Source organism: Notothenia rossii (assembly GCF_949606895.1).
Source record: "Notothenia rossii genome assembly, chromosome: 4".
Classification (NCBI taxonomy): domain Eukaryota; kingdom Metazoa; phylum Chordata; class Actinopteri; order Perciformes; family Nototheniidae; genus Notothenia; species Notothenia rossii.
The window spans coordinates 18,972,281-18,988,874 of NC_136902.1; the positions used below are offsets into that span (position 1 = coordinate 18,972,281).

At 40.6% G+C, this 16,594-nt stretch overlaps 1 protein-coding gene across 1 annotated transcript; it reads right to left on the minus strand.

Annotated features, from left to right (window-relative positions):
* Positions 1-487: 487 nt before the first annotated feature.
* Positions 488-14,901, minus strand: bgnb (biglycan b). The gene is made up of 8 exons (XM_079676754.1): positions 14,681-14,901; positions 8,137-8,396; positions 5,267-5,379; positions 4,438-4,651; positions 4,212-4,322; positions 3,426-3,519; positions 2,035-2,173; positions 488-1,944 (listed from the first exon to the last, which is right to left on the minus strand). Exons 2-8 carry the CDS (start codon positions 8,384-8,386, stop codon positions 1,747-1,749), a joined length of 1,119 nt encoding a protein of 372 aa, XP_079532880.1. The 5' UTR covers positions 8,387-8,396; positions 14,681-14,901; the 3' UTR covers positions 488-1,746.
* Positions 14,902-16,594: the final 1,693 nt, after the last annotated feature.

Sequence of the window (16,594 nt, forward strand, 5' to 3'; positions counted from 1 at the left end):
TGATGATGATTCGCGGATTAAACTACACATATTTGCTCATATAAAATGAACGATGATTATCAGCGTAAAATAGAATTGGTTCACCCACTAATAGGCTACACAGCAAAAATGTATTTTCGTTCAATAGAAAACTACATCATTTGGCTACAGTAGGCCTATAACTTCCAAATATCACCCAAGCTGTTTAAACATGAAGTATCTAACATAGAGCATCAGCTGAATAATAATCCGAATTATGATAATAAATATGCATTTTTACTTGTTATATACTTGTCACTCGGTGTACAACATTTTGTAAAATATAGTTAAATTATCTGAATGTTTATAGTGGCTTCCTTTATTCAGTCCACAACATTACACATTTCATTAACTCTCTTTAAAGTTTAGAAACAAGTCCCATTTAGGTCAAATAACAAATCTGCTTCATAATAATGTTACCGTGTTGTAGGCTACATGTCGGCTGAGGCTTTTCGATCCATTCATCAAATGTTTTCCATACTTCTTCTTTATTTCTCAAACAGTATCCAACCCTGGGCAACAGTTGTTTTCTAACTTTATGCAGCAGGTTAATAATGTCTTTATTCACATGCAGCAGTAGCTTGTCAGATTATAGAACAGAGACAGTACAGAATACTAACGGCTAGAGTATAGTTCCACATAGGTCTACCAATGTAAATAGGACAACCCTTAAAATACCCTGAAGCAGATAAAGCATAATAGAAAATCTGTGCAAAACAATGCATCAACACTACTATTGTTTGTAGCACTATGTGAACACACTGCCTACATTTTCTCAAAGCAAAGCAGATGTGTGTTTTCTCTAAATGGGGCAAAACCCCCACTACCTCTAGTGTCCCTTTAAGGAGTATTGTATTATATAGGAAACAGACAGCATATTTAGTAGGTACAGAATAGACGCCTTAAAAAGGCTATCCTGGTGGTTCAGTTAAATCAGTTCAAAAAGAAAAAAGTGTTTAACACTGATAAGGGGAACCTCAAAATGTACTTATTGCCCTTTTTATTAAGTCCATGATATAAACAGAATTTTTTTTTAAAACATGTAAACTTGAATAATGGTTTTTACATGTTGTACCATTTAATTAACTGTCAGGAAATAGCCCTTAATCTGTGAAGTTGATAGTTGTTTATTATGACAGTTTAATTTAATAATGGGCCAAATGGCTTCAGACCTGTGAAAAAAGGACAATATGATATATCTCCCAAAATAGCAGACACATACAGTCATATAGAGAACCTTTTTTTATATGTATATATAAAACATCTAAAATGCATTGCTTATCTATTTTTTTTTAAATTTTAATTAAAAATATCTTCTATCACAATAAGGAATATTGTGTGGGAAAAAAGGAATAAAATGCTTCACAAATTTTCATTTCCATCGATTAAGGCAGGTGGGAAAACATTATTCTCAAACATTCTCCTCTGTTTCATCCATTTCAAATGGCAAAACATTAAAAACCTTAAATTAAAGCATTTGAAAACTCAGGTGAAATAATGCAAGCGCTTCACTTTCCACTCCCTTCAAGTTATGTGATTGTTTTTTAGACTTTCATCAGTTTGTTGCCCATCCTTGCCAACACCCAAAAACAACCGTAATAATAAAGATAATAATCTGAAATATGAACTCCCTTCTCCATCCCTCAAGTTTTGTTCATTGTTTAAATTATCTTCTCCTCCGCCATAACCTTGCCTTTACTCTCTCCATCTCTCTGTATCCCCCTGTCTTTACTTTTTGTAGTTGCCAAACTGAACAGCCAACCGGTCGCTGACACAGCGGAACGTAGCAGGCTGCACCTCCCAGTAGTTGACAGGGTTATCAAACAAGCTGATGCCGTTATAGAAAGTCCTCTTCATCCCAAATCCTCTAGGGCAGAAGTCATCCATGCCCACCTGGGCGATGTTGTTGGAATGGAGGTACACCACCTAAAAAGCAGCAAGATGTAGGGTGAGTGGAGCGCCCTGTGAAATATTCAAAGTCAGATCGCAAACAAAATGTTTCCATGGAAGACTCACATGTAGGTATTTCATATCTGGGAGGCCTTTGGGAACATGAGTAAGGCGGTTGTTGTCCAGATGCAGCTCTCTCAGTCGGGGGAGGAAGGACAGGCTGCCATTCTCTATGTTACGGATATGGTTATAGCCAAGGCCCAACCTGGAAAAAGTGAGACAAGGGGAAAAACTTGAAATAGGCAGAAAATAGGCCAATGCACGATACATTTAGCTAAACTGTTTTACTAATGTTAGCCTGAGTATCTCCAGTTCCCTGATATAATGTAAGAAATGGATGTGAAGCCAGGTGAGAATTCATTCCACAGCAGCCTGGCTCCTGTGACCACTATTTATTACATTAGAGATTAGATGTGTGTTTAAAGGAAGTTAAATAAAACTGGACTGTGATAAAGCAACAGTGTAGAGAGGAATGCCTGTGCTTTCTTATTTTGGCAACTTATTGCTGTAAAAAGGTTTATTAAAGGTCACCTATCATGCTATCTTTAGACAATAGCATAGATCTCAGATATATACAAATATATAAAAAACATGTCTATGAAGTGTTTTGCTCAAAATACCAAACAGATCACCCATTCTAGCCATGCCACATATCCCTCTATTTCCCTTCCTGTTTCAAAAGTGCTTATTTTGGGTATAAAGCTTTAAAAAAAGAAAGAAATTGATACAAATTTAAAATGGAGGGGGCTGAGCTCATGCGGGACCGGGCAGCTACTGTCTAAACTAAATACTGCGGTGATGAAACGCCATATCATGGATTATCAAGGATTATTTCTGAAACAGTATGGAGCTCAAAGGTTTTCTCTCTTGCCGGTTATACCACAAGGTGAGTTCCTTTTTATATCCAGCTTCTTCACACACATGCTCTTCAGTAAAGGTTAGCTCTGAGTGTTAGCGATGCTAATGTAAACACCGACGATATTACGTCCAAAACAGTCGGGCATTGTTTCTGATAGCAACTTTCGGATAGTGCCGTGGGTACACATTTCCGATATTACGTCATATCGGACGCAAATCTGGATCAGCTCCGTTGTACCCCCGTTTTTAGAGATTTGGGTACGGAGGAAAATAGGGATGGTTCTATTTTCTGACGCTGCGCGAGTTCCCCGACGCACCGGGGACACATATTTATGTATAAAAGACATCAAAAAGTGCATTTTGCATGATAGGTCCCCTTTAAGAGAATACTGTGGGGGAAAGTCCACACAAGCATAAGGTGCTACTTTTAGTGGCATCTCAATGTAGTTCATACAAATCCCCCTGAGGGGCACTGCTGTCTGGAATGTTCTTCTTCATTTCAAACCACAGGATAATTCTTCAAAGACATGCAAGTAAATACCTGAGGGCACAAGAAAGTTATGGTTAGAAATGAAGTGGTGATTAAGTGCAAAAGATACCTGAACAGGTTTTTGTAGCGGCTCAGGTCCTCCAGTTCCACAGCCTGGATCTGGTTGTGATCTAGATGAAGCTCATGGAGACTGTCTGGGAGATCTGAAAGAGAGACACTATACCTGTAAGACTTAAGGGTAAGATTTGATATTTCCCATAGCTATACATTTATTGTATAACACTAATAAGATATATTATATATAGATATAAGTAGCTAGTTAGAGTAGATATCAGAATAATGATACCATTTAAATGTCAGTTAAACATGAAGCCACAACTAGCCATTGATTAGCCTAGCTTAGCATAAGGATGAAGAACAGGATAAATATCTAGCCTGGCTCGGTATGAATGTTAAAAAAAATATCTGCCTACCAGAGCTTCTAGAAAAACATTTGACATTATCAAACCAGATTGATCAAAATGTAACACATTCCGTGACACAAGTCATGTTACTGTGCTTGTGATGCTCAAAACTATTTAAAAAAAGTTAATAGCAGTAACACTGTCGTTTAAGGCAGAGCAAACGCCACATGGCAGTTATTCTAGTGTTTCTGTTTGTAGATTATAATGTATTCAAATAACTTAATTGCAAGTAATTCAGTTAATTCTGTATCATGAATGTTAAAGCTTTTATCTTGAAAATGATTGAGATTGATCAGCAAACTCTGAATAATATATATTGTTATGTTTAGCGTACAGGCATGAGAGTGCTACCAATAAGCATATATCCCAAATTGGGGAACTATCCATTGTACATAATGATGTTAGCATGTTAGCCATAGATAAATGATTACCTTTTGGCACCCCAGTCAGTTTAGCCTCTGATATGCGCAGATAATTCAGTTTCAGTCCCTTGAAGGCTCCTGGCTCAAAACCGCTGTTTTGGATGGGGTTTGCGCCCATTTCTGAAAGATAAAAGGAATATTTGAGGCACTAAATAAAATACAGACTATTTAATCTTCTATAGAGTGGCAAAGGCAGTGGTGAGTTATGCCTAGATTTGTTGAAGTCATGTCTGACCTATGCAGTTCATGTTCACCAGTCCTGCGAAGGCACCAGCTGCCACCTTCTTGATGCGGTTCTCATGGATCCTGATCTCAACCAGAGAGGCGGGCAAGTTCTTTGGGACAGCGGTCAGCAGATTCTTGGAGAAGTACAGCTTCTGCATGTGCTTCAGAGGCACAAATGTTTTGGGGTGGACTTTGGAAATCAGGTTATTTCTCAAAGATAGGCCCTAGAAAAACAGAAACCATGCAGAAACCAAATTAAACTTACGCTTTAGCACCCACACAGTCAGGAAATTAGAAACAAATATGAAACAAGGGCTTGTTTTTCCTCCTCTGTCTCTACTGAATGTTTTTTAGTGAATTAATAAAGATCCAGCCACAGTCCATCACCCAGCAGACTGTCTCGACACCTGCACTGGCTGCAAAATGGAGACAGATGAGGCTAAGGTAAACAGACCTTAATAAAGATGTTATTGTATAATGTCATGATGTGAGTTTCCTACTCGCTGCCAGACTTAATATTGCTCTTGGTCAGCGCTTTTAAATTTGGGTCAGGAGTGAGCAAAAACTTTCTGCTAAGAGAGGCAAGGATGTGAGCTTGAATACTCCCATTTGGCTTCAGGCTCAAACTTCTTACAATTAAAGCTCTCAGAGAGAAGGGTGGTTGAGAGCAAAACAGAAAGGAAACTAAGCATTTAAATCCTCAAGGAAATAGAGGGTTATAAGGATATCTCACACTATTGACGCCAATAGAAGCTGAGTTGTTTACACATGTTTGAGAAGTGTTGATGAGCTAATGCTGAGAAGGATTTTATGAAAGTGAGTTCTTAAGTGTTTCTTACATATAGGTTTGTGAGGCCTTTGAAGTCATTCTCCTTCAGCTCGGTGATATAGTTGTTCTGCAGGTCCAGGAACTTGGTGTCCCGGGGAATATTCTGTGGTACTTCAGTCAGACCTAAACACGAGACCAATAAAAACACAGAAGGGAAACATACTCTATTAAATGCTTCCATGGGAGAACCAACACCCTAAAACCAAAGTTCTTGGAATAGGCAAGCTCTTAGGATAACTTAGTCAGACACAGACTCTGAGAAAATAAATAGTCTCTGTGTGTTTTAAACCTTCATCAGGCATAAACATGAACCCAAACACACTCCCACACAATCTCAAATGAGCACTTTGGGCCTCCTCATCTATTATTTTAATGACAGGTGGACATAGACACAACCATGGAGGTCACACAGCGATGTCAAAGCGGCACATTACTGGTTTGTCACTTATAGAGACATACCAGATGGGGACGCCAGATGTTCTCCATCTGGTTACTACACGACAGACGTTCTCACAAAGGATGTGACTTAAATACCATCAGCAAAGTAACACATTCCATAAATGGGAGACAGACACAGCCCTGACACTTTAAAACCGAGAAACACAAGCTGTGTGTTAATCTGTGAGTGGTGAAGCCTCCATGCAGAGCGTCTTCATTTTGGTTTCTTTGTGACCAAAACACCTGCTAAGAAGTAATGAAGAATTGTTCAGTTTAACGACATCAGTGACAATCATAAACACCCAGAGCTGTTGTGGGTTGCTTGTGAATAGTGTTTGTTTACCAAGCAATACATTCATAAAGGCTAAGAAAAGGCTAAGAAAAGCAGACAGCGTTAAGAAATACACCTGCATTAATTCTGGGATCTCTCTGGAAAAATGACTCAGCACACGCACAAACACAGCAACCAGTGATCATTAGCAACACCACATCACAGGGACACGTGGATGGGTGTATCAGATGTGGTCAGTGGCGCAGACAGGCAACTGTAAAGCGAATCCCGAACAGGGCCGACCTCATCTGGACGGCGACCATGATGCAACCAGACCTGCTGGTGAGAAAGGACGCCAGCTGTCCCACTGGGATCCAGTTTGCCACCAACCACACGGGTCCCGAAGGACTCTGCCCAGAGCTGTCCATCTAGAGTTAAGTTTAGATATATGGCTTTGGCTTTTACTGTGCCACACCCTATAAGATCAAACCCTCAACAGTTCCCTCTGAAAATCTGTACAAACCACGTCACCGCAGCGCTGAGAGAGATCTGTTGGTGGATGAGGAGGCTGGAAACTTTATATTATCCAGGAAATTAAGCAAGATGTTGCCTTCAGGGAGCAGAGATAAATTCATCAAAGATGTAGAAGAAACTTCCAGTTCCAAACTGGTTAATCTGTTTAAATTATAAACCAGATTATGATTTCCCGAAGTGTAATAAAGTTGTTTCAGCAGCTGTGTTAGCAACAGAACTCTAAAGATGCTCAATGTTACCAGGTGGATTCATGTGGTAGGAAATATTTACCTTCCAGCCAACACCGTCAGGTGTGGAAATGCATCCTGCCAGCTGGAAACCTTCACATGTGAATGCCAGCACAACATACATGATAAACAAACCTGAAAAAATCTGACACACACCCTGATTAACTGAATCCCTTTAACCCACAAAACCAAACCACAGAGTGTCACCCGTATCTACCACAATCTCAAAGCCTTGACCACAAACTGACAAAACTAGCACCCTCCTAAACCCCAGCGTCCCCCAACACAAATACCCGACATCATCCTTCGATGCACGCTGAGAGGAGACAGACGCCACCGCTAAAATACATCTGTTCTAAATAAGCACTTGACATCGCGGAAATTATACGCTTCCACATTTACCCACAGCAGAGAGACCAGAGACAGTAAATATATAGAGCTTGTTGAATGATGATTCGACAAAACCATTATGTCCAAACACAGACAGCCTATTAGAGTTATATAGCCAGTATAATGTGAGGAATCTTTATATCCCTAAATAAGACTAGAGGTCGTTTATTTGGTCCTGTAAGAATAGACCGAGTAGGAATAGCATGCACTTATAATATCCACAGGCAGGAAATCGTTGGATTGACTTATATGGAAACATGACTAAAATTGAGTCACAGACGTACTCCAAAAGCATTATGAAAATAAAATCTTGAGCTTGATTTGATGGAATTTCCTTTTCTTTGTATTAGTTTCAACAACAACATAGTTTCATGTTTTTCAGTGGAACTCCTCAATGTGAATATTATAACCCTGTTTGTTATCCTGACACATTAACACAACTTTTATCTTTATCATTCTTCCATCGTTAAACCCCATCCTTCCGCCCCTCCTGTTTTGGGTTTTCCATTAAACATCCTGTCTACGACCCTAAAACTAAAAAACTAAAAACTCCTTTTAAGAGAGGGAAAGGATTATAAACGTTCATCTCCTCTGATCAAAGAGTACTTTTTTCAGTTTGTCTCTTTACGTTGCTCTCTTGATCCCTTTCCAACTCTCTTAAATTCTCTTCCTCCTTCCTTCTCTAGCCTCAGTCTTTTTCCCTTTCCTGCTCAAACCATCTCTCAACTCGTCTCTCAGCCAGTAGCCTATCTACACACAAAGTCTGGAACACAAAATCCCTCAAAGACATGCCTTTCCTTGTCAAAATACACCAGAAAAATTCCTCTCTGAGATAACACACCAAAGGGGGACTTTACTCTCTGGAGCTATGAGAGTCATGCAAGGCTCGGGTCATGCTCACTCACTCCGTCTTTCAACTCATTGCTTCTCTGTCTGAACTCTGTTGACACACACACACTTAGAAATGATGACAAAACACCACAGACATGATCTCTCTCTCTCACACACACTCTCACTGACCGAGGTCAGAGCACTGGACGACCCTGAGACGACAGTGGCAGCCGAAGGGGCACATGGATGTGTCGGGGGGGAGGATCTCCTCTACGGCTGAGCCTTCTTCCTCATCCCTCATCATCGTCATCAAACCGCCGCTGTCCATGCTGTCCATTGCAAAGTCCCAGAAGCCTTTCTGCTCAAAGGGCAGGGCCGAGGTGGTGGAGAGCAGCCGAGCCACGCATAGCAACAGCAGGAGGGAGCAGTGTGGCAACATCTTCCACTACCTGAGGAAACACAAGAAGAAAGAAGAACTATATCAGTTTAACTCAACTTTGTTGCATACTCTTTTAGTTGCCAGTTTATTAAGAGGTTTTCATTCAGTTCCATTGTCATTGGAGGCTTCAACTGTATTGCATTCCTTTTTATAATTGTTATGTTTCATCATGATAGTAGACAAAGATATGCATATTGCATTGAAATGTCTTGGATGTCATAACAGGAAGAAAGAAATCATAGGACTGGCTTGAACTCCAGACCCCAAGAGGCCTTAAATGTTGGAAAGTGTTTAATCTAGAAATCCAAATACTAGCAGATGGACAGAAAACCTGGGACCAAATAGATTTATTTCAGCAAAACATTGAAATCCTGATTGGTTTCAGAGCTGCCATGTAATCTTCAGTGAGTATAAGGTAGTATGAGTGTGACAGAGTTCATACACAATGCACAAAGAGTAGGAGATGCTGTCAATCCAGCCATGTGGATGAGGTCTTCAACTTCAAAGCTAAGAAGAGTGGTCAGTGATAAATGGACATTGACATATTATGAAATGGTCTGCTTAACCTCAATTATAAAGCCCTACTGTTTATACCACACCTAACAGGCAGACCATGAGCTGGAGGCTGGCGTGGAGAAATGGACTCATTTCCCTGGGGAATCTCTCCAAGAATGGACTCTGGGAATGAAAGTCTCTTAAACCACTCCGACAAAATGTCACTGTCTGCTTCCTGCTCACCGAGACCATTCCCAAGAGAGTAAGTCATTTGCCACTGACCAATCGGCTAGTGTGGAGGACATCACCTCAGCTGTGGAAAACTTTATTCCTGCAACCGAGAAGTTAAACAAAGCCACCATTCACTAAAAGGAAAACTGGGTTTGCAAGTGTGAGAGTGTCTGTGTGCATGCACATGTGTTTGCATGTCATGACACACACACTCCATGATGTCATAGCTGCGGACACATTCACACTGATGATTTAGGTCACCAGACATCTGAGCACGTGTGTGTAAGTGCATGTGTGTCTGTCCATTTGTTTGCTTTGTTTATCCTGCCCCGCACACACTGGCCTAATGTACAACTCAGCAAAGCCACCTCCTCCCACTTAACCTAAAATATAATTCTTAGAAAAACGAATTATTATAAGGCCAATTGGTCTATTCAATTGGAAGTTCTGACTCTTAAAATCAGGCTAATCCTATATGTTGCAGTCCAACACTGGACCCTTGGGTGACTTAAAACCTAATAATTTCTAACCTTGTGGTATGAATTCCCTTCACTGATCACTGAGGAGTGTTGATGCAAATGGTTAGCATGCGATTGGACTTTCCAAGGAAGTTAAAAGATCCTGTCGCTACATGGTCGCGTTTTCTTAGGAAGCAGGATCAGGATTTCAGAATTCTCGAGACCAACAGATCCAGGAAAAGAATTAGCAGGGGAGAAAAACCAGGGAGGAATGATAAGGGCCAACTCTTGGATAGTGTGCTCGGAAGTTTGTAATTCACTTCAATTGCATCAGAACAATGTGAGACCCATTGCATCTTTTCTCAGTGTGTGTTACTTACTTTTCTGGAAGCCTTTTGTCTACTAAATGCTACACACACTTGGTGGATTTTTTGTCCTGCCTATTTCACCCAATGTCGTGGGGTATTTCTAGCAGCACTGACTGTTTACAAGACTTTGAATGGCCAAAAAGGGAGAGACTGCAATAATAAAGTTTGTGAGGCTGTTTTTCAAGGACTTTTACAGTTGGGGAAATTCTTCTCATTCCTCATGTCGTACAAAAATGTTGTCTCAACTGATGCTAATTAAATGACAATAAAAATCCACCAAAAAAGAGTGTGGTCAGGGTCCATGCATCACAGTATGTGGGTGAATCCTACACATGCTTATCAAATTAGCTTCCACTCTTACTCACTATTTCGATCCGTTTGAATCCTGAATCACATAGGATTTAATTGAATGTTTTTTATGCAATCCGCAGCACCTTTAAGGGTTTTTTGCTACATTCAAAGTAATACAAGTATCACTGAAACAATCAGTAAAATAAAAAGCCTGTGCATGAAGTGGTCCTGGTCTGGAAGCATGAACAACCGGCCCCTGCAGTCTGCTCCCTGCAATAAAAATAGCAGCAAAATTATACCATTATGCAGAAAAGAAAAAACACCACTGGCCTTGGCTTGGCCAGAAGAATGCAGCAAATACATATATAGTCACCGTATAAGGACACACAACAGAGCTGGAATATACAAAAGGCACCACTAGATGTATTTATACACCTACAATTCCTGTAACTTGTGCTTTGCTCAGATTTGCTAAGATCATTGTTCAGCTAAAGGTGTAGCCCCTTTGCTCTATCTAGATATGGAAGTAGATGGAGATGTGTAGACAGAGGTGTTGAGGATGATGGATGAGAGAAAAAGGAGACAGGAACAAGAATAGACTATCATCATCCAGGAATGATGTCTAAGGATACTATAAACACTATAAACATGACAACAAGACTAAACTACATCCCACAATCTTGAGCCTCACTGGCTGTAATAACCATTTTCATCTGGCCCTGGTCTGTGCACATATCAATTCCTCTCATCTGCCTCCAGTAAAGCTGCAAACATCCGGTCTGAGACGAAAACAAACCAAAGGCTTCAACTTAATTGTTACTGGCTCTTATCCCATCCAGAGGCCAAGAGTGGTTTAATGGATGGATGGATGGATGGACTGCTATTATGGTCTCGCTCACTTTGTTTGTCTTCTAGGTGCTGCAAGTGAGTTTGGCGACAGGCAAGTGCATCGAGAATAAAAATGAGTGAGCTGTAATTCGCTGGTTGTGAGATGTAGGAAAGGAAGCTGCAAAAGATACAAGGAGGTGTCGGGGTACATAAACTCAAGACTGTTTTTTCTAAACTATATGGCCAAAGAAAGGTGGATAAACTACTGCCAATGCATACTTTTTTTGGAGTCTGGATTTTCAGAGTCTAGACCTTTCAACTGCCAGACTGCTGTTGAATGAGAGCAAATCCCTGCAGCCAGGTTCAAATATCTTCTTTAAGTCCTCCCTAGAAAAGTTAAGGCTGTTAAATGCCTTCACGTTTTGTTCCATAATGACGTGGTTATAATGTTTTGGTGTCTATATACAGGCCATACGGTCTAACTTGTCCTATTTCTGTTAACATTTAACAAGGTGGCTGCTTCTCGCTCCTGTGCAGCAATGATTTTCTTTTCAATAAAGCGAAGAAAAGAAGGAGGAAGTTCCCCATCTGTGCAAAAGGTGTTTAAGCTCTCTCTCAAACACACACACACACACACACACACAAACACACACACACACACACACACACACACACACACACACACACACACACACGCACACACTGGCTGACTGTCTGAGCCTCTAAAGGTGGTTAAAGCTGTTATAACAGGCAACAGAAGGCAGACACTTTTATGAAGATATGAATTCCAGTGGCTTACTCTCGGATTCAACAAGGTACATGTAGGATTTATGGATTTATGGGAGGGAAAGAGAAACAGGCCAGATATGAGACAGGATTCAAGGATAGATGCTTGGGTGGAAGGATCCCGCTTTACAATAAAATGCAGCGGTGTCAGCGACAGCACCATCTGGGGAACAATCCGCGCCCAACAAATGTATCTCTTGTTTGAGTTTCCCACAACCCGCGACTGAGATTAGCTTTACATTTCCTATATGCACTATCCATCAAGTGCTGGGTACCTGTCAGCCCTCACATCCAGCACAATGACACTAGAGTTCCCACAAGGCAGCCTTTGCAAGCTAAACAAACATATATTTAAACTATGCTCTTTGTGTTGCCAAGAACAATCATCTAAAGATACAACACACCGTGTTTGGTCTCCCATGAACTCACTATAACCTCCCACACAGTCATAAACACAACCCGACTTTCTTTTGCCTCACATGAAGTGCTGCCACCTTTTTCTCTCCAGAGAAAGTTTTTTTACTGTAAAATCATTACAAGCCCTTTTATCACGGCACGTTTTATTCACAGCTGCTGTCTGAAGCAAATGTCAAACCAATTGGCAACTCCATGAGCCACAGAGGCCTAAATCCATTAAGCCTTACAATATCGATCAAGGCATAAAATGCTGGCTCATTCTATCCATGTATTCATACTCAGGAACACATTAGCTCTGTTCCTTCAATTGCATTGGCAGAGAAGAGTTAAGGTGGGGCAGAGAGCACGACAAAAGTGCCAGCTGGCACAACATCAGTGGTGTATTGGCAGCCGCCACGTCAACACTCCGTGCAGTTTAACATCACAGGAAGCACAAAGTGATCCCAGTGCTGACTGAGCACAACTACATTTGAAAAGTCTTAGTATTGTGTTATATATAAAATACAATCTTATATTGGTGGTGATGGGGTCACTCCATGGGATGTTTATTTGTTTTCAGTAAGTGTTTACTATTGTTGTCCTCACCCATCATGTTCTTCTGAACTTGATCCAAGCTGAAATAAACTATAACACAATAAAAAGAAAAAGAAAATCACAAAAATGTTTGCTTATGAAAATTGCAAGCTTCTGCCCACACACACACACACACACACACACACACACACACACACACACACACACACACACACACACACACACACACACACACACACAAACATAGACCTTCCCATACATGAAAACTATTTTTGTATTTTGGTCACAGAATTGAAGTCCATCTCGAAAGTGATCTGGTCATTTGGATGAACTCCCTCACTTGCTCATGACACACACACACACACACAGGCTGTTGGTGCTAGGCGGGTCCATAGGAGCGTTCGGGTGGAGTTAACTGCCCCAGCGGCTGTAATTTGGTGACTGCTTTGCCTAAAAAAGGAACTGTTTGGCAGCTTCTCTGATGCTTGGATGTGGTGGCTAGCTGCTCAACACCGCAGAGACAAGCCCAACCCAGAGCAGAACAGAGAGGCAAGCAAAAAAGTGGCCAAATAAGACAATTGACCTGAGGATCCATGCCATATGGACAGATGAGTCCCATTGAAATAATGTGCAGCATTTTTAAGCGTCTGCAAGTTATAAGTGGGCTTTGAATAGACACTGTAAACATTATGTTTTAACTTACCAAAAGGGAACAAGCACCACATTTTATTGTCAAAACAGAGGCAGGGCTCAAATAGGACACAATATAACATTATAAAAGTGAAGTAAAACTGATCAAAGAAGATACAGAGAAATAATTAAGTTTAAGTTTAAACTTGGACCAAATGACACACAGGTAGTTACTGTAGAGAGACAGACAGACAGGCAGGTGTAGGTGGTCAACCCACAGCCTGGCTAATAGGCAGGCAGGATGGAAAGTCCGGAAACAGACAGATGTACACCATCATTTTCACTCCACAGTCAGACACTGTTTGCAATGTCTTTTTACAGTAAGGTGACTTAGTTCTAACGGTAGTTGACAAATGCTGCTCATGAACTCATCAGCACAGGAGAGTATGGGAAAAGAGAGAGAGTCAATCAAATTGTTTGTTTGTTTGCCTTATATTAGTTAACACAAAAACACAGCAAGCTGTAATTATCTCCCTGGCAAATAACGTTTCTCAAATTCCCAGACATAATTCAAAATAGGAATGCTGTGTACACAGAGCCTAAATATTAGGGTAGCGCAGATGAGAACCAGAAGGAGCTATTTACTTGATTGGCACGTTTCACTATAATTATTCTCCCTAAATGATGATGCAGGGATGGACTTTATAGAGCCCATAAATCTACAGTCTGATAAGAGAGAATAGGGTCGCGTTGATTAGAGGATAAAGTGAGTGGAAAGAAAAAGTGTTGCTTAATTATCCTCTCTGCCACTAATGACCGCTCACTGTGAGCGCTCTGCGGAGATTGGCTGCGCCATCTGCTGTAACTCAGGAGTAACAGCTGATCGGATAACTACAGCAACAAAAGCCCTATGCAACAGGTTGTATTTTATGATGCGGATATTATTTGAAATATAATAATCGTGAGGAGGAAAATAAATAAAATAACCTACCCAAGTACACACTACAAACACTGTGAGAACTTTAACTGAAAGTATACAAGTTGGCGACATGAATCTTAGCAAAGTATACAAAATGTGAACAACATGCATTAGGTTAAATGTAATACTTGAAAGTATCAAGACATGAAGGCACAGTAGGCATACTTGTCCTGTTATTATTATATTGTCAAGTGAAATTCAGTCTATGGAGAAAAAAGTGGCATATTAAAAAACTGAATAACACATTACATAATTTTAAAAGACCCATCACCCCTACCTTGTGGATCAAAAACACGATATTAAGTCCCCAAAAAAATCAAGGTGTCTCCTTCTGTGCGTCAGTTTATCCTACAGAATTAAAAAAAAGTCTTATATTCTCATCACATTGAGGGATATTTGCACTGTCTCTCTCTGGTCCTCATGCATCCAGCCGCAGCTCCTCCGTCACTAAGGACCGTCACCGTGTGTTCTCGCTCCGGTCCCAACCGACGAAATGACTGGGAGCAGGGGGGGTCAAGCCCATAAAGTTAAGGAGCCAGCCTCCTTTCTCCCCTTTTTTGGATTGAGGAAAGAGACGGGGGAGGAGGGGGGAGGGGGGTGTGTGTAGGGAAAGAGGCCTGAGTGCAGCACTTCTATTATACAGTGCTACAGGACGAATTGTGTTATATTACTCCTATAATCATTAATTCGATTTTTATTATTAAAGTAAAATCATGCAAATATGATGTGATTGATTTTGGGTAAGATATATTATTAATAACCATTTTCCTTGGGGTTCCTGTTATTTCTGTACACAGTCTGGATAACTATATAAAAAAATGTCCTAGTGATAACATGGTGGTGTCTAGTAAGGAAATAAGGACAGAGAGTGCACTGTATTTCAACTGTGTCTGAGGTCTGTAACTGCCATGTTTAATTGCTTTTGAAGACAAATTGCTTTTGAAGGCAATTTAGATGAAAGACATTGTAATTTTACCCCTTAACTAATTGTAGCAAAACATGTGCTAGCACATGGCAGCATGAGGAGCAACTTTGACAATTTGACAGGAGCAACGTTACTGTGGCCCTGTAAAGAGCATGTATGTTCCTGAAGAAGAAAACCGGTTTTCTATCTATCATTCACTATTTCTTTCTATCTTATATTTCATATATTCATCGTAATTGTATTACATTGTTGGTCTGTGAAGATATTCCAGGGAAACCCCATGTCATTCTTTTAGCTTTTATACTTCTGTGGAAGCTCAAACTGGATATTTCTGGTCATATTGCTGGATTTTGTATTATTCTGTTTTTTTTAACCAGCCACTATTTAATGTCACAACACAGAGGGCGAACACCACCCAGCTCCACCAAAAATAATACAGAAAAGGTAATTGTAGGACTGTGATTATAAAACATATTCTTTTTGCATCTTCTTGGTTTTCTATTAAATGTTGTTTTGGCAGGATAAAGTGTTCTTTCTCACTAACTCTCTGATTTCCTCTCCATATTGCCAACACCCAGAGTGAGGCAGCGAGTTTGGCAAGCCTCACCATCTGGGAACTTTTCCGACCCTGCACAAAGTCTGCCACACAGACTTGAACAGTTATCTACACGATATCCCTGAGCTCTGCTGCTTCAGTACCTTGAGCATCAAGCATCAAATCCTAATATTTTTCCTCATCATTTAAATGCAAGAGACCACTGGCAATCCTGCATTTTGTTTTGTTCGGTTTTATGCCTTTCTTTCTCTCAAAGAGTGCAGTATCCACAGTGGCGGAAAAGGCATGCACACCAGATCAATGCCCTGCAGGGGTGTTGGCAGGAGTCAGAGTTTTGATAAAGGCCTTTACAGATAACATTCCTCCTCTCACTGAGTCTGCTTCCTCTCGCCCTCATTTTGTAGATTTAGTCTTTCCCTTCGTTTCTCACTCTTCATTTCTCTGTCTGCCCGTCTCTCTCTCTCGCTGTGGTTCACTTGATTATGGTGTTGGTCTATAGCTGGAGGGCTTGGCATCTAAATTAAACTCTTTTTAGTCCTACAAGTGTTCAGCTAACGTGTCTCTAGCACACCCACTTCTGAGCTCTTGGTTAGGTGCTGCTTCAGATTGGGTGCAAGAGAGAGGAAAGAAACAAAATGCTCCATAGTGTTGTTTCTGGGGTTTTGGATATAAGCCTAATCAAAGTTTACTTCATAGTCATTAATGTTGCT